A 19,900-nucleotide genomic window follows, 5' to 3' on the forward strand; every position below is an offset into this window, starting at 1 on the left:
AAATACTTAAAAAAAAATAGTCGTTTTTATTTTTAATAAATAATATCATACAGCGTCTTTTGCGATACAATGAACCAATGAAGATTTGAGTACGCACAATAGAATTATACAGGTACATACTGTAATGGATGTCTTTTCAAAAGAAAATAAATAAATAAATAACTTAAAGAAATAAATAACTAGAATAAGCTAAACCTAAATTTGTTAAGTCTAGAACCAAAACCGACCACGACCGTTCCGCAGAAAGTCAAACTATTGTATTTACAAACTCGAGATATCTATACAGTCGCCGCAAAATACAAGATTTTGTAAATTCCAACAAATCCAACTTGAAAAATTTGGAGGTAACCTTAAAACTAGCGCGTCTTCGTCGGATACAATGCCTGATCACGTTTGAAACAAAAACAAAACAAAGCTAAGTCGCAAAGCTTCATTAATCCAGTACCGTTCGCCTCATCGATTAACGAAGCTTCGCACATCCAATGACCATGCATGTAGCCCCTAAACTAATTGAGCCTTCGAGTTACGAATAAAAACAGCTTCTAGACGTCGTCTGTTTACTTTTGTCGGAAGTCGCGTGTCCCACTTTGTTGCCAGCTAAAGGCCGCAGTCGGACGCACAGAAACGCCGACATCAAACAGGAAATAATCAAAATGCCCAGCAGAACCACAAGAGTGGCCGCGAAGCCGGGCGTCGTCATACAAATCAAGCCCGGACTGGCCAGTTCTTCCTTGGCCGGGAACACCATGGTCGTGGTATTGGCGTTATCGTCGAGCGAGAAGGTCAAATCCCCGGTCGAGACCACCCTGATGACTCTGTTCAATCCGACTTCCTTTTCTGGGTCGCTCTTGACCGACCTCCGGACGCGCCGCTCGTCCCTGGGTCGCCCACCGTGCAAGTAAGCTTCAATGGGGAGAGGCGGCGGCGGCGGCGGTCCGTAAGCCGCCTCGGGGGCGCTATGCGCCAACTCGAGTATCCCGTTCAAGCCCAAATGGTCGGACTCGGCGCACTGATCCGGACACTGGTAGCGACAAATCTGGATGGTACACTGGAAATGAACCTCCATGCTATCCGGGAACTTGAAAGCTTGGAAGTGGGCGTAGGACAACACGGACGCGCTCGCCCCGAAATTCTTGATTTTGGTGAAGCGGGACATGAGTTTGGGCCGCGTGACGCAACCTTTCTGGTCGACGAGTTGGATAGGGGCGCGTTTACCATCATGGGCCATGCAATTACGGACCAACATGTCGAATTTGCTATCGTCGTCTTTGATGGCGAGGACCATGGTCATGGTCTGCCCGATTTTGACGAGACCCGAGACTTCACTAGCCCACGGTCCTTTACCCACTTGGATTTGCATCCAGCAGCCGACGTTGTCTCCGGCGAAGTCAGTCCGCACCACGTCTAGCATATCAACGGGGAAAGGCCTGAAGGTCACCGATTTTTCGTACTGGTCGTGCCACGTACACCGAAGTTTCCTAGCTTGGTCCCACACTTCTTGTACCTGAGGGTCGTACTGGATGACGATGATGTTTTCAAAGTAGGTACCTGAGCCTGACTCGGCGCCGTATCCGTAGAGCCCGTTTTCGGTATTCCCTGAGGTACCGCAAGCGTGGATGCCGATTTCGAAGTGCGCGGAGGTGCGCCCTAGGCCTGCCGGAAGATGCACGCAGTGCACGTTACTGTAGTGACCCTTACTGAAGACGATCCCGTAGAAGGGTTTGTCGAAGCCTAGGTACACTTTCATCAGGTTTTTCTCGCACTTGACGTCCAAGGAGATGATTTTGGGCATGTCTGGTACCGGCGCCGGCCAGATGTCGCCCGCTGTTCCGTACTTGTCCATCGCTTGTTTGGGTGGGGGCGGCGGTGGGCCGCTGTACGAGTTCTTGTTCTCGGCGTAAATGGGCGGCTTGTTCTTCTGGAAGGGTTTGTGGGGGTAGTGCTGGTTGTTCCGCGGTGGGAGATTGATGGGCGGTCTTGGAGGTACATTGTAGGCGAGTTTTTTCGGCGGCTGTTCTTGGTCCCCTAGCGACTCTAGAGCTAACTGGTCCGGATTCGTGTCGTTGTCTTCGTTGCTGTGCTCTTTGGTTTCTTCGGAGCCGGGGACGGCCTCGACGACTTCGACTTCTTCACCGAGGACGGCCAGCTGGAAAAACAGACGCGATTAGTGGATGTAGGTGAAAAGCGGAGATGAGGGAATATGGTTGTGTGACCCTGTGGAGTAACGGATCCGCAAGGACAGGTCAGTCGGCCAGCGTTTATTGCGCGTCCACTTCACGCACTCGCCGCACCTAGGGCGACCATTCCCAATACATTCCATCAAAAAACGACGAGGATTCTAGATACTCCGATTGTGGTGAATTATAACGGAGGCGCTTTTTGCCCGACGCCACAATGCACGAGTGTCCAAAATTAACATTTGGGTTAGGATCGTAGCGATCGGACTCGGCTGACCCACTAGATCTAATTTCTTTTTTCAAGTCTTTACAGCTTGTCTTCTCTTGAGCTACGACATTAATAATGCGATAGGCTGACCCTAAAAATCTTCAATTTAAATGCCGACAGGATTTAGTAGCCGCAGGTATTAAGGTTAATAACCAGCCGTTCAAAATCTGGAAACATGTACGCGAAGAAAACCGACGACGCTTTCGCTTTCTCGAAGCGATTACACTCGTTTTTTGCCAAATTTCGATAACAGTACCGCGAAATTGGTTAAACCCATTTAATGCCGGCAAACCCAAATTAGGCTAGCATTTATCCGATAAACACGACCGATTTTTTTTAATAATTGCAAATTGCCTCACATGCGAATTTGGGTTTTAACGGTTGTGGCGAATTTACATTCGATTTTGTGCCTCTAATTCGGGACAAAAAGTGAACGATCGGGGTCAAAAATTTCGGCAAAAGCAGCAAAATGCACCTTTGACTCGGCCGAGCCGGAACGGACTTGGACTTCCACCGCTTGTGCGGCTAACTGTACCCGAAATTTTAATTAATCTAGTGGGTCAGAATAATGGGAATCGTTGCGAAATCTGGTCAAGATTAATCGCTGCAGGAACCCATCGCCCATAAACAATAGCCGATCGGATAATCATCTAAGTGGGCTGGAACTATCATATATTTAACGATCCTGATGGTCGTTACGAATAAAAATTAACAATTTTTTATTCTATTTTATTAAATGATGATTACAAGACTTGAAACTATTCTAAGTTCGAATATAATAAAATAACGTTAGACTTTTCTAAGTCCGGACAAAATATAAAAGTAAAATATTTTATGATAAGACGGGAACGGCGTTACGGTATGATTTGAGACTTTTGACTGCAGATCACGACTCGAATGTTGAATACTTGAGTGTCGAATACTTGAATGAATCTTCTGTTCGTTCTTCTCCCTTATATACTGAGGTTTGACCTCCTTTGGCGAAGATAAGCTGCACATGGGCTGATGTAAGAGCTTGCATCAGAATTACAGGTCAACCAAGGGTCGAGGGTTGATAAGGAGTACGAAACAAAGAAAGTTCGTTGCTCTAAGACGAATGTGCGTTGCATCTAGAAGTAGGCCAGTGATAACGAGTGCGTTAGCCTCAGGGTTAGAGGTCACTTCGGCAGGGTTGATAACATAAGCGAAGAAAGTTCATTGATCTAAGACGAAATGCGGTGCATCGGGAACCAAGTCGAATAAAATGTTAATAATGGAGTCTTCGGACGTAACACCTCCCTCCGTAAGTCTCTTCACTCCGAGAAGAGTATCATAGTTTTCTTTTAGTTGAAATCGATGCCAGTGGGATGTCGCTGTGATGGACAATTTCTTCGGAGTGGTCATCGGTTTCGATATGAATTGACGATCTTCATGACACATTGGAGTAGATGAAGATTTGAGGACAGCAGGAACCTGGTTGTGGTGGACTGAAACCCGTGAAGTATCCAGTGGGATCTTTAAGTAGTCCAAATTTAAAACATGTTATATAAAGGAGATATAATCACAATAGTGATCACATCGAAGGTCCTCAAATGTCGAATAAAACTGGATGACATCTTTCATTTGCTTGTAGCTTGGTCAAAACTTTGACTTCATAAGATGGACTCTCATATAGGGATGGTATCATCTCGAAATATAGTAGGGTGTCTTCTCCAAGTTCTTTACATCGTTCTATACTGTTTATTTTCAAGTAGTGCCTATTATTCTCAGCTAATGCAACATATCTTGATTCCGAAATGATTGCATGAAAAATTATCTTTAAATGGAATCGAGTATAAAATAATGGTAAACAGTATATTTTTCCTTTTGAACTAATGTAATCCTCAAAACAAAATTAAATCTTTTGTTTGTTTGCTAAAAGCTTCTAAATGTATTAAATCAAAAACGTTTGATAGATGTGAATATTCGCATCCAAAGTTGTAAATGTTGAGAAATTAAATTCAACTGATTCCAAAGAATTTCAGCTTTGATAATTGAAGGATGCAATATCTTTAGTTTATCAGAAGTAATACTTTCTAAAATGTCACATAATTCTGACTCAATTAACATAAGTGATTCAAGCAACTGTTCGTAAGTATGTACTTGAATATTGAAATGATGAGTAATGTCTACGATCTTATTGATTTCCTTTTGGACATTTTTTTTTTTTGTTTTAAAGGTTCGTTCATCAATTCGCAACTTTTAGACAGTAGTTAAATTTACTAATACTCGAAGTGGCTGCTTGTATTTGATTTCTTAAATACAAGGTTTCGCGATCGACCCTTTCTTATTTGTTTATCAATTAATCAATATATCCTCAAATTACAGGATCAAGATTCCGTTTAATTGTTTTCCAAATTGCATCTAAACCGTGTAAAATTGATAAAATATTTTCGTTTTCTTAAAACGCTAAAACAAGCAAGTTTAAATTAATTTTGAATTATCGTTCATTATTCTGAACATTTGTTGGTGTAATGAAAGAAAACCAGTGGTGATTTTTGCAATAGCAAAAATTATTATCAATAATTCCTAATAAATCTGTAGGACTAATATCCAAAGTATCGATAGTTACTTTCAAATTATCCACTCGGTTCAAAGTTTCAGGCTTTATCATAAACATAAAATTTCTCTTAAATCTTGTAAAAATAACTGATGATAATGTCCTGTTGCAAACATGATTTACTTAAAAATAATTAAATAACTAATAACGATTTATTTTAATCAGCTCTTTAGTATAATTTTTTTTTCCATCAGTAGTTTCAGTTTAAGATTTTTCTAATTCTCAATGTAAATAAAATTATTTCACTTGTTTTACAAACTCAATATTATGAAAATTATTCCTTAAAATATTTAAAACTACTTACAAGTTCAAATACAATAAATTTGAAATGAAATAAAATAAATAAAATTTTTTTAATGATGCATTGCAATTCCATCAAGCAATATTCTTTTTGTACACATTATCCCTTTGTGTTTTTGTTTCTTTTCTATACTTACTAACTCTGGGAAATAAAGATTTTTTTATTTTTTTTGTAAGTTACTTCAAAGTAAAAGGAACTAAACTTATTTTAGTTAAGTAGATTTACAAAATGCCAAGTTTAACTTTACATGATACATAGTAATATTTTCCTTCCCAAAGATCGTTAACATTTTCTTTTTCTGAATCTTCTAAGAAATATTTCAATTTTTCAAAAATAATTGTAAATCAATAACAGTAAAAGTAAATACTAGAATTTAAATAGAGCTTTCGACAGTTTTCTTAATTTTCATGATTTAAAATTTTGAAATGGTAACTGTAGCTTTAATGATTTATTATAGTGCTATAAAAAAGATCTTTTGTGTATACGTTATTTGTTTACTTTTTTTTTATGCTTAATACACCAAGAAATATTTGATTTTTTTTTTTGTTAATCGTAAATTACCTGAAAGTAAAAGGAAGTAAATTTGTTCTCTTAACTTCACTTCTTAGAGTTATGAAATAACGAGTTTAATTTCAATGTGATTAATTATATTGTCATCAAACAATACTTTCTTTACCCAAAGCTTTTCTTTTTATTTTAATACTTCAATAATTATTTTAGTTTTTCAAATAAGTATAATTGTAAATTATTAATCGTGAAAGTAAATACTAAAATTTAAATACAGTTATAATTTTATTAATTACAAAAATGTTTACCAAAAAGAAAATAATGATAGATAAATAATTAACGTTGTTTAAACCTTTTGTGTGTATTTATTTTTTCTATTTTTTTTTATGTTTTATAATATTTAATTAATATAAGCTAGTACTTTCACTTAGGAATTTATTTTCCTTTTGAGAACTGAAACGTCTATTATACGTTGAATAAAAATTAGAACAAAATCTATCTTTGTTTAAATAAGAGCTTTTGTTATAAATCTGTTGATCTTTTCTTACATTGTTGCTCGAAAATAAGTTTCTATTTAGAAACGATTGTTTAGATCTAAAATTTGTTCCATAAGACCTGTTGTCTATTTCAGTTGCATAATTTGGGTAAAAATCTTTCGTAAAATTAAAATTATTCTTTTTATTCCTGTAATTATTACTTTCCGTTGATCTCAAATAAGTAAGTTTATTAAACGATTGGTTTTTAGTCTGAGAGCGATTGAGATTTATAAACTTATTTTGATCATTATTACTCTGCTTTCGTGTAATGTAATGTACATTTATAGGTGAAACAGAATTAAAGCTATTATTAGCATTATAATAGAAGTTACGATTTTTATTCATATAAGCTTTTTTGGATTTAAAATCATTATAAGGATTTCCTGTTAAATTCTTAAAATTATTCTTTCTGTGGAAATAGTTATTATATTTTTGTGGTTTAAAATCGTTATAAGTTTTATTTCTATAATTATAACACGTAGTAGGTTCCACAACTTGAGATAGATTTGGAAAACGTTTGTTTTCTCTATAGATTCGGTTTGATCTGAAATATTCATTAGAATGAGGTTTGCGCACTTGCGACTTAAAATAATTCGCAGAATTTTTATCATTTTGAGTAGTAAAGCTTTTTCTCGAATTTCGAGGTTTTTCGTGATGTAAAACATTTTTCTTTGTTTGTGTTTCACAATAAACTAATAACGGAATATCTTTAAAATTAGTTTTTAGAACATTATTCTTAAAGTCAACGACACAATCGTATGAGGTGAGAAAATCTAAACCTAAAATTGCGTCAAATGCGATTTTTAAATTGGCGATGTACATTTTAAACTCAGTATTTGTTTCATCGAATTTTTTATAAAAACTTTTGGTGATATGAATAGGTTTTGGAGCAATTCCTTGAATTTTAAAATGTTCATTTAGTCTTGAAACGTTACTAGGTACAGAACTTGATTTCATTATTGATAATGCGGCTCCAGAATCGATTAAATATGTCTTGTTATCGTCATCTACAATGTACATTAGTTTTGAACTATTTTCGTTCATTAAATTGTAACTTAAAATTTCATTATGACTTTGATGCACTTTAGATGGTTTATTTTTACCTTTAGATTTATTGTACATCGAATTACTGGAAAGATTTAAATAATTAATCTGATTATTTTCATTTGTTCGCTGATTTGTATAAAAGTCTCGTTTTTTATTTTTATTCAAGTCTCGACAATTTTCTGTGTTAGTGAAATTATTTTGTTGTAAAGTATTTGCATTAAAATTTTTATTTTGCGTACTTCGTGTTTCTGGTTGGTTTAATTCATTTCGTATACGTTTATAACAAGATCCGATCATATGTCGTGGTTTCTTACAGTACGAGCAAGCTTTTATAGTTGTTGCAGAAGAAGAGTGATAATTTTCTTTCGGTACTATTTTATTATTTACCGATTTTTGTAGTGATGGTTTTAGTGATCTAAAAGTTTTTAAGTAAGAGATATTTTCTTCTTCAATTAGAAATTGTTCGGCTTGTTCGAGACAGTTAGGTTTTTGTGAACGTAAAATACTACCAAGAGGTTCGGATAGACCGGCTAAAAATGTTTTTAAAGCTATCTTTTCGTGTGATGCATTTAATGCGTTTCGGGATGCATCATTTAATTCATTATTTAGTGCGACGCTGCTACGAATTTTTGTAAGAAGGTCTTCAATACGCTGCACAAAATTTCTTGGAAGTTCGTTTGGGTTTTGATAACAAGAAGTCAAATCACAAAGTAACCCTTCGGTATCTCTGCAGTCACCATAATGACCTATTAATAGTTGTCTAATATCTTCCCAATTATTAAGTTGCCTTGATGAAATAAATCTTCTCGCGCTACTGGTTAATTTACTTTTTACAACAAAAAGTAGTGCGTTTCTGTGCTCGTCTTGTACATTTTCAAATGCAAAATTTACCGCTTCAATAAAGTCGTACAAAGTTGCTTGTTCTCCGTCATAAGTTGGTATTAATTCTTTTAAATCTTTTAGAGTAAAATCTGCCATTTTTCTTTTTTTGTAATTAAATTAACTTAAAGGAAAAATATAAAGAAAGGCAAGAATTATTTCATTAAATTGAGAAAAATTGAAGAATAACAAGGAATTTTTGAATAAATCGAATAAATGCAAAAATACGAAATATGTTGCAAAAAACCAAAAATAAGAGACAAATACTACTTACAGTAATAGATAGATGCTCTTCATTGAACCTGGAATCCGGAAAATGAAAACCCTAGATACCAGTCTTCTTTCTTCGGGATTTTCGAAAATTCTTTCTTCAATTTCGCCTTTTCTTCGCTTTCTTTCTGGATAGTGTTCAAGAATCTTCTCGCTGCTTCTTCCAGATGATGAACTACGTCGAATAGGTTCGTTTCTCGCTTAAATTCGAGTTTGCGAATTTTTCGCGACTTGCAAAAATTTTTGCAAATGTTACCGACTGCGCCACTTTAACGATCCTGATGGTCGTTACGAATAAAAATTAACAATTTTTTATTCTATTTTATTAAATGATGATTACAAGACTTGAAACTATTCTAAGTTCGAATATAATAAAATAACGTTAGACTTTTCTAAGTCCGGACAAAATATAAAAGTAAAATATTTTATGATAAGACGGGAACGGCGTTACGGTATGATTTGAGACTTTTGACTGCAGATCACGACTCGAATGTTGAATACTTGAGTGTCGAATACTTGAATGAATCTTCTGTTCGTTCTTCTCCCTTATATACTGAGGTTTGACCTCCTTTGGCGAAGATAAGCTGCACATGGGCTGATGTAAGAGCTTGCATCAGAATTACAGGTCAACCAAGGGTCGAGGGTTGATAAGGAGTACGAAACAAAGAAAGTTCGTTGCTCTAAGACGAATGTGCGTTGCATCTAGAAGTAGGCCAGTGATAACGAGTGCGTTAGCCTCAGGGTTAGAGGTCACTTCGGCAGGGTTGATAACATAAGCGAAGAAAGTTCATTGATCTAAGACGAAATGCGGTGCATCGGGAACCAAGTCGAATAAAATGTTAATAATGGAGTCTTCGGACGTAACATATATAAGCGTTATAGATAAAAGAAGAATAAGGCACGTGGTGGTTTAATTGATTGATCTGCGTGCAATTAACGCGAGCTTGCGGCGCCGGATCCTGTATGCATTTATTACTCTTCCTTTTCCTTCTATCTTGTTGGTAAATGGTTTAATGGCATTGTTAGGCTAATTACACGCTCCCGTGGTTCCGACTCATTTCTCCGAGCAACGTGACTGCGTGCAGGGATCCATGCCTCCGCTCGACTTCGATTATGGACGCGTTTTGTTTCCATCGCCTCTGATTATCTAACAGATCTTTAATCTCCGCGCCAGACCAACCCGGCTCTCCGTCAAAATTTTTGCACCCGGATGCTTTCTTTGTCGCCAAATCTCGCTTAGCAAAAGTCGAGCCTCGAAATGGTGTCAGCTCCCAAAAGTGCCAGTCCTACTTTTCCCAGTGCGACTGCTTCGTGCCTTGGCCACTCACCGAACCGGAATCATCAAAGATGCGCCGCTAATGATTAGGAATTTGAGAATCTCGAAACCGACACCACATCAATATTTTCGCGTTCGTTCTACATTTTTCCGGAATGTGACACTTGATAAAGTCCTCGCAAAAAACCTTGTCGTACACATGTTTCCTCAATGAATTCTTTCGGCGACGAATTAATTTGGAGCCGCCTCATCGGGCCCAAGTCTCTTCGGAGGTCCTGCATCGTGGGAATCCGAATCTGGGCCAAATTAATGACGGGGTGTCGGTTTTGATTGATCAGCACGTGTGTGAGGTGGTTGGTTATTGCCTGTCCGGCATCTGATAAGTGTGTGTGTGGGTCAGCGATGGCCCCGGGCGCCCGGTCAAGTCACCGTTATCAGTCCGGGCCTGCCGCAAGCTCTGCTCTCCATGCTCCACATCACCTTAATTAAATACCAATCGATGCTCCCATACGAAAATTGTGTCACGAATGGAGACCCAGATTGCGGAAGACGCAATTTCGGCAAATCGGAACGAAAGGGAAAATTAACTATACCACGGGACGCAAGCGGGAACTGCGATCAGAGTCGTGGGTGTTTATGCAAATACGCGGCAGATCGCTGCGGGAGCTATTCGTTTTTGAATAACGTAATCTCGGGGAACTAATTGGACCTAGTGCACATCGAGCCAAATGAGGTGGAATAAAACCAATAGAAAGAAAATGTCGTGCGGCTGGCTCGCACCTAATTAAGACATACTTTATTCGTAGCAAAAAATCCCCATAACAATAAATCCGAATTTTATTATAGCGCATATCGCAACGAAATTTGATCCATCGAAATTTTATTCACTGGAAATGGCACATAAATATGTAAATAAGTTCTTCAGTGGTCACTTACGCGCCAACGACCATTAACAATTTTTAATGAAGCTTATTTTCGACTTGGAAGAATTTGACACCGCCGATATAATTCTACGATTCCTAGATTTCCTCTCCCACATCCTGTTTCATGTGTGAAAATTTATGGATAATTTATGCTCCGGCTTCAAATGACCACGACTATTTTATTTGCACGCAGTATATAATTAGAGACCGGTGTTAATGTTGATAAATACATACGACTTAAAACACCGCCCACCGACATTCACTCGATTGCTCCTTCACAGAGATTTACCATTACCCTTTGCGTGGCTTCAAACCTCATTCACACGTTTCCGATACGAGGGGACGTTTTGATGACAATGCGACCACAAATGGTACGGTTTTACACCCATTTCATGGTTTTCTCACGTGGTGCTTTGTTTTTAATTTTATACAAATGTTGGGAATTGTGCCGGCCAGCGTTCTGAGCGCGTTTAGCATCGAACAGTGATTAAATTTATTAGTGTCCAAATTAAAGAATTAACTATTAACATAGTCAAGACTCGGAGAATTTTATTGTTCAGATTTAGATCGCACAATATGCCAAAGAATTTTGCTTTGCCCCAGTTCTGCCATTTTTCGTCTCACACTTGCTTTTTCAACTTTAAACAGTCCTTTTTCATTTAGTTCTTTATTTTTTCCTAAATCATCTCGGTATAACGTCGACGAACAAATTAAAAAAATATATTTATTTAGCCACCCTCCCAGAAAATCGATGACGTCACTTCAGAAAATTTGTATATAAATTAATGTTTATTAAAAAATGTGTTTTTGCAGTTGTCTATACGAAAAAATTAATATCTTTATTTCAGCAAAAATATATATCGAAAAATGCACTCTGAAATATATACAGCGTGAATTAATTTTCCCCTTATTCTTGGTTGTTTTTTACTTTTGTTTAATTTTCTTGTCTTTGAATTGATAAAGTTATCAAGTTAGCGTTGTTTTTTGATAGACGAAAACGTAGCCGAAGCGCACGTGTTTTATTAATCCATACTGTTGTGTATAATTGACATTTGACAGAATTGTTGAAAAGTGGGGAGTTTATTATACGAAAAATTTAGTTTGGGATTACCCTTCCGCGTGTTAGCTGTCAAAGTTTAAAGTTTGGGTTTATTGTAGACATACGTCACAATGTTTACAAAAACCAAGGCCAACTTTGAAAATTTCTGACTCGACAAATCATTCGCTACTGCTTTGACAAACTGGCAATATTTTTAAATAAGGTACTCACATTAAATAAACAAAGTTGTCGTCATTTCCGGTGAAAATGAATGCGCAAAGTTTCTAAATAGACCTAACTTTTTTATTTTTACATTATCAATATATCTATATAGTATATCATGTGAGTGTGAATATATAAATATTTTGTATCATAATTTTAGGAGTTCCATAAGGATTTCCCCTTGGGCCAATTCCTTTTCGCTCTTTTGGGAACGACATTCTTCATATATGATTATCACAAATAATGCAGGAATAACCATTAATCAAACGATGAAAAATGAGCGGTTATGAAATTTAAAACGAAAGAAAGATTATAATTCATAAATTAAAGTTAAAATGTCAAATTGTATTATGTTCCATCTAGATTTAACATATCATATTCCTTTAAATCTGAATTTAGAAGTTCTATAAAGATCTTAGTTTCGTATTTTGTTTGTGGGAGTGGCACTGATTTTAATCAGTTGGTATTTATAAATTTTTAGTTAAAAAAAAACTGGTGTCACTTTTTATTTTTTTTTTTGTATGCTCTTTCGAGTTTTTTCTTATTTTCATCATATTTTTGAAAATTCATGACTAATTTCATGTTTTTTCGACGTTTCATGACGTCTACTGTATAAAAAATAGGTCTTCCGTTTCCGGCTGTCTGTCTCTCGTCTGTCTGTGTCGATTTTTATGAGACAGATAATCTCCGAAAGTACTGGGTCGATTGTTGTCAAATTTTGTATTTATATTGGAAAATCCATATTCAATACGAAAAATTACCATTTTAAATATGTTTTAATTTCTTGCGTGAAAAGATGTCTACGTATATTAAAAAAAAAAGGCAAAATATATTGACCGCCCACCCACCCTGTCTCAATTGTGATGATTTTTTTTATTAGTCGTGGGCCAAGAGGGCGGAGCTTAACTACAATATCCTTGTTTCTCTACAAGAAATTGCCATGTGCAACATGTTCTTAAGTAATCGTGTTGTTCAAAGCAAACTGTATGTATTAAGTACAAAAGAAAACCAAAACATAACCCATTCGTATCGATCTCAATCAGGCTTTAATTTTTACTTAATACTCGCTTAGTATTTCTTGAACAACACGATACTCAAGAACATGTCTTACATGGTAATTTCTTGTGGAGAAATAAGGATTTTGCGATTAAGCTCCGCCCTCTTGACTCACCACGAATAAAAAAAATCATCACAATTGCGACAGGGCGGGTGGGCGGGGCTAATATTGTGACTTTTTCATTAATATATGTAGTCATCTTTTCACAAAAAACTTAAAAATCGTGATGAAGTTTTCATTCGTTGTCAGATCGAGGGGCGGAGCGTAATTGCAAAATCCATATTTCAAAACAAAAAATTACCATTTTAAACATGTTTTAATTTCCTGTTGTCATATGTTAAGAAAAGAAGGCAAAATATATTGACCGCCCACCCACCCTATCTCAATTGTGGTGATTTTTTTTATTCTATATGTATTAAGTAAAAAAGAAAGCCAAAAGTTAAGCCCCACCCATCCGTCTCGATCTAAATCATTGTTTCTTTCGATTTTATCAATTTTCGTGTATTCAATTTTTCTATTCCTTTATTCTTTAATTTTCAGTATTTCGTTTTTTCGATTTTAAGTTTCTCAATTTGAATATTTCAATTTTTGAATTATTTGTTTCTTTAATTTCTCAAGTTCTTTGGTTCCGTTTTTTAGATTATTCATTTCATTTTTTTCGTTTTTGCATTTTTCATTTCTCAATTTTACAATGTTTCTTTCGATTTTATAATTTTTCAGTTTTCCAAATTTTTAATTTTTTTCATTTTTCAAAGTTGTCTAATCATCTACACCAATAATGTGATGACGTCACTTCAAAATCGTACATAGTAAATGGGCTTCAAATTGTATAAAATAGTTTATAACTCCGTATTTAAATATTAAACAACATTTTGCAATCTGCAAAACCGAATGCTTTGAAATCTTGCAAATATTTGAAAGTTATGATAAGCATCAAAATTTTTTAATCATAAAATATATTTACTTATCCCCTCCAAAAAATTGATGGCGTCAGCTCAAAATTTTGCCGAATAAATTCTATCTAAAATGTCCAAAATAGGATGAGTCTATACTTGTGATTTATCATTCGATTCATATTTGTTGCATTTGCTTATACAGGATGACTCAAAAAAATTAATGAATCAATCAATTTATTTTATTGAATAAATCAAGAATTGCAAAATGAATACCTACTTTGAAATGTTGCAGATGTTTTGTTATTGTAAGCATGTAAGCAAAATATATCTGTTTATTCCCCCAAGAAATTGATGACGTCAGTTCAAAATTTTGCCGAATAAATTCTACCCAAAATGTGCAAAATATTATGAGTTTTTACTTGTAAGTTGTAATTGGATTCATATTTTTTAGATTTGCCCGCTATTTTCTCAGAGGATATGTTATTTGCCAAAATTAGTCTTATCCTAACAAGAACTAGCCCCGCCTACCCACCCTCTATTTTTTAGAGGGTATATCATCTGCCAAAATCAGTTTTATCTTAGCAAGTACTAGCCCCGCCCACCCACCCATTTTCTGAGAGGATTATGTGATTTGCCAAAATCAGTCTTATCGTAGCAAATACTAGCATTTTGGCAAATGACATATCTTTTAAGAAAATAGGGGGCGGGTGGGCGGGGCTAGTATTTGCTAAGATGAAACCGATTTTGGCAAATGGACATATCCTCTGAAAAATAGGGGGCGGGTGGGCGGGGATAGTACTTGCTAAGATAAGATTTATTTTGGCAAATCACATCTTCTGAGAAAATAGGGGGCGGGTGGGCGGGGATAGTACTTGCTAAGATAAGATTTATTTTGGCAAATCACATCTTCTGAGAAAACAGGGGGTGGGTGGGCGGGGCTAGTACTTCCTAAGATAAGATTTATTTTGGCAAATGACATATCCTCTGATAAAATAGGGAGCGGGTGGGCAGGGATAGTACTTGCTAAGATAAGATTTATTTTGGCAAATCACATCTTCTGAGAAAATAGGGGGGTGGGTGGGCGGGGCTAGTACTTCCTAAGATAAGATTTATTTTGGCAAATGACATATCCTCTGATAAAATAGGGGGCGGGTGGGCGGGGATAGTACTTGCTAAGATAAGATTTATTTTGGCAAATCACATCTTCTGAGAAAATAGGGGGGTGGGTGGGCGGGGCTAGTACTTCCTAAGATAAGATTTATTTTGGCAAATGACATATCCTCTGATAAAATAGGGGGCGGGTGGGCGGGGATAGTACTTGCTAAGATAAGATTTATTTTGGCAAATCACATCTCCTGAGAAAATAGGGGGGTGGGTGGGCGGGGCTAGTACTTCCTAAGATAAGATTTATTTTGGCAAATGACATATCCTCTGAGAAAATAAGGGGCTAGTACTTGAGATTTATTTTGGCAAATGACATGTCTGAGAAAATAAGGGGCTAGTACTTAAGATTTATTTTGGCAAATGACATATCGTCTGAGAAAATAGGGGGCGGGTGGGCGGGGCTAGTACTTCCTAAGATAAGATTTATTTTGGCAAATGACATATCCTCTGAGAAAATAAGGGGCGGATGGGCGGGGTTAGTACTTGCCCCGCCCATCTGACTGATTTTGCCTCTACTAATCTTGTAAAAATATGTTAAATTTAAAAGGTGTTAAATTGCAAATTTCCATAGTAACGAGTTAAATTCCTAAATCTGGTGTTTATTTTTTATGTTTGATTCTATTTCAGGAATGAGGGAAGTTTTGTTGAAAATTTTCGACCAATTTTTTTGGTTTCTAATATTTATAAGCTTTTATCTCCCTATATTTGTTATTGTTCGTCGATTCTTTCGAAAATTGATATATGTACTATATTTGCTTACTCTTTTTGCTTAGTTTGCGTAGTAAATGCTGTTTAAATTTTCACAAATAAAATACTTCTGTACTTGTGCTTCATGAATCCGCCTTGACATTTTACCCTCCAGACTTTCGTACTTCGAGGGAAGTTTTCTCAAACAATATCTGATCAATTTTTTTTATTTTTTTTGTGAGTACGTTGACTTTTTTTGATTTCTAATACTTGTAATCTTTTATTTCCCTATAGTTGTTATTGTTTGTCGATTCTTTCGAAAATTGATCTATGTTGTATTATATTTGTTTACTCTTTTTGCTTAATTTGCATGGTAAATGCTGTTTAAATTTTATAAAATAATATATTTCTGTATTTTTGCTTCATGAATCTGCCTTGATATTTTACCCTCCAAAATTTCCCAAAAAAGTCAAAATTGTGTAACAAAAATTTATGCAAATATAAGAGCAACGTTCCATAAGGTGGCTACTTTTTTCGTTCACTGCGACTTGTATTACCTACAATTTTTATTTCATTGTTGTTCAGAGACGAGGGAAGTTCTATCGCATAATATTCGACTAATCTTTTTCTTTATATGTACGTGTTTTTTCACCCACCACCTTCATTTTTCTTACTACTGTAAAAGCTATTTAAATTTGGTAAAATAACATACTCTTGTACTTGTGGTTGATGAATCCGCCTTGACAATTTACTCTCAAGATTTTCGCAAGAAAAGTAAAAAATGTATAATATAATTTTATGCTAATACAAAAGCAACGTTTCATGGCTGAGATGGTTAGGGGTGTACTAATAAGTGAAGGTCACGGGTGAGATACCCTCATGGGACTTTTTTCTTTCACTATGGCTGGTATTATCTATGACTTTTTTTTGTACCATTTCTTTAGCCTTCATTTTATTATCAATGAGCCTTCCACTTTTTTGTTTTTGGAACGCCATCTTTCTTTTTATAATTTGTAATTCTTGACTGACAGCTCGCATCGTCTGTCAGCTGACAGGTCCGTACCTATAATTGGCTAAAATTTATGTTGGCACTGATTTACGTCAAATTGAGAGCAGTGGTACCAACCACCCAAAGCTTGACAAGCAACGCCAACTCTAATTCACTTCGTATCTTCCTTCTTGTCAAAAAGTTTTAATTTTACCATTGTTAAGAATGTTTATTTTTGCTCGAATTAGTAATCTAAATCGACATTCCCCAGCACGCAGTCCCTGCCAAACTCGGATTGTTAAATCACCAACAATCTTCAGAATCGAGGATGCGAGCAGGATGTGTAATGAACAGTTTGATTGACTCATTGCCGGTAGGTCGTGTCACGATGTCGCTGTTCTGTTATCGATGCGATCATCGGCCATTTTATCGGCAATGTCGCGGCGACTTCTTTTTCTGCATGCGATACCAACCCAGTACTACTAATAGTACTAAAAACATGCTAGCGAGTTTTGGAAAGCGCCTCATTTGACTGTACATAGATTTTTACTTAGATGACGCCTATCGCACTACATACTTAGTTGACATCAACACAAGAAATAAGTTAAACCGCTCTGTCACGTTATCAAGAAAAACAACCACGACTTTGGTGATTAAACGATCCGTCTAGGTTGTTAATTGTCTTTCTCGTAGCCTCGTTTTTATCTGAATTCGTTAAGAATTTAAGTCGTTTCGAAGCGACATCTAGCATCCGGCGGCGGAATTAGTACTAAAAATGGCCTCTCCATACTCACCCCTTGACATAAAAGGCCGACAGCGACGATAATGTGCAACCGCATTTCCCTACGATCTTCTCCAGGAGCAGGTTATTCTGAAAAAATGCATTCTTTAATTGAAACGTCGAAATCATTAAAACAAGAGAAACGCAGCTGACACAGGAAATGCAATTGCACTTGTGATATAGGATAGCGAAGGCATGCGGCGACATCTGTCATTTCATTACACGCAATTAGGCGACTATTCTAATTTAAAAGACCTCGAAAAGAACAACTGTTGTTTACATTTGTAGGTTAGAAGCTTAATTGAGCCGAGATTTCACACCGGTGCAGTTAACACGACCAACAATGATCGTCGAGGCGCATTGTTTCGACGTGACAAGTGTCAAAATTGACACGCCGTGAACCGCCATCTGGCGATGATCGCTCATGCTAATTCGTTAGTTCTTGCTTGGGTGATAACGGCTCGACCCAAATTTGAACACCTGCAGACGCACGCCATAACTCATCCATTCATCAAATTCAATGAAATTAGGCAAGCCTCGTAAACCTTCTTTACTGGCTGTTAACGTAATTGTTGTCAAATACAAAGCCGGCGGGAGTACGACTCGGTACTACTTCAAACGTGTGAGAATCACGAGCTCTACTGAATAAGGTGTTGTCGGTACGACTTTGACAATTCGGTACTGGTGTCAAAATCGATGTCAACACGACCGAAATTTCTTTCTGCGTCGAACTTTCTCACAGCTGCGCCCGCCAATATGCATACTCAAACAAAGAAATGGTCCCCGAGTCGTACCCTGCGGTGCTGGTACTCGTGCGTGTTTAGAAATTCATCGTTGCTCGTAATTTATTCCACACATACGCGTCGCATTTATAAGCCACAAGTGCCTTATTTACAACGACTCTATTTCATCCGTCTACTCTAATAACCTGCATTAGTAATGGCACGCAAGCGTATTTATTGTATTTGCTCCACCAATAATTTCCTGCATGTTATATGACAGAATTGGGTTTTCAGAGCTTGTAAATTATGAGAAACGAGTGTCACAGGAAGGTGAATTTTTCCGTGGTAGGCTTCGTTAGCGCGTAAGTTACGAAACATAAAATCAACATGGAGTCGCCTGAGACAGATATCGCTTCGCTTCGAACGGAACCTTCAATTTCGAATGTAAATATTGTAGTGGAACTGTACTTTGTTTGGCCAATTCATTTTCGAATCGCTGTGTTACGGTAAGCGGGGAGTTTTTCTTGTCGGTAGTACCGATTCGTTTTCTTCCTTTTGGGCGTAGTACGTTTTATGGATAATATAGGCGTTTAATGATAATCATTATTAGCACATAAACACGGTCGCTAGTCAGCACGATTTAATTTAAATCCCCATTAATCTGCGAACCACGCTTATAATGACATATACGCATGCACCTACCCACATTCCGGCATTCCCGGCGCTGATTTATATCGTCGGGCGATAGTTCCATTTAACGTCTCTATAAAATAGAAATTATGAAATTGGAGAGGTTGCGGATCGGTCACACTTTGATGTTTACGACAAGCCAACGCACGGAAAGGAGAAGGTACGCAGGCTTCTTTACGATCCTGTTTGTGACATTTAATTACTCCGCGAATAATTAATTAATGGGTGTTAATGCAAGTCTTTGGTGGTCTCGCCGCCACTGCGATGGTACCATATTTGGACGCAGGTAGTGGTACCTATGTAAATTTGTACGCACGTACGACCGTGGCACTTACATCCATTACACGGATGTCGTGCTTACATCAGGATGGAGCGACGTGACTGGCGCCTAATTTTCAAACTTATCGTTATTAGTACCGCGTCGTACCCGAAACGCTACAAAACATATTTGAACTTCTGCAAAGCGACCGTCTTTCTAAGCAACTTAGAACGTCTGTAAAATTCGCCAATCATGAAGTAGTACCACGTCGTACCGCAACTTCTTCTGAATAATTCAACTTCAATTTGCGCATTTTCGACTAATTTTGGTTTCCGCAATGTTCTATCACAAATTTTTCATCATTCTTCCTTCTAATATACTTATTACTTTTCATAATTCTCTAAGTTCTGTACGTCGATTAGTGCAACAGAAGGGAATCGCTGAAAATCTAGACAAAGAAATATTCCCTATTTATTACCCACAACGTATTAAATACTAAATAGATGTACAAAAAGTAATATAATTTGACTAAGTTTAAATTCGAGATAAGTCCCCTCTTTTCTTAACCAGGCACTAAGTATACATTTTTTAAATTAAGTATGTCGTACAATTTGTCAAAAAAATGATCAACGT

General features: G+C 36.6%; 1 protein-coding gene across 1 annotated transcript in view; it reads right to left on the reverse strand.

Annotated features, from left to right (window-relative positions):
- Window positions 1-7: 7 nt before the first annotated feature.
- The window catches only part of LOC135125199 (uncharacterized), a 32,821-nt gene continuing 12,928 nt past the window's right edge, over window positions 8-19,900 (reverse strand). Inside the window, exons 2-3 of the mRNA XM_064050597.1 lie at window positions 17,610-17,686; window positions 8-2,146 (exon numbers count right to left, since the gene is read on the reverse strand). Of these exons, the coding sequence (XP_063906667.1) occupies window positions 524-2,146; window positions 17,610-17,654 (1,668 nt within the window). The 5' untranslated portion in view covers window positions 17,655-17,686 and the 3' untranslated portion in view covers window positions 8-523. The remainder of the gene's footprint in view (window positions 2,147-17,609; window positions 17,687-19,900) is intronic.

The sequence above is a fragment of the Zophobas morio genome, unplaced genomic scaffold, assembly GCF_036711695.1.
Source record: "Zophobas morio isolate AGI-343-1 ecotype UQ-CSIRO unplaced genomic scaffold, CSIRO_AGI_Zmor_V1 ptg000008l, whole genome shotgun sequence".
Lineage (NCBI taxonomy): Eukaryota > Metazoa > Arthropoda > Insecta > Coleoptera > Tenebrionidae > Zophobas > Zophobas morio.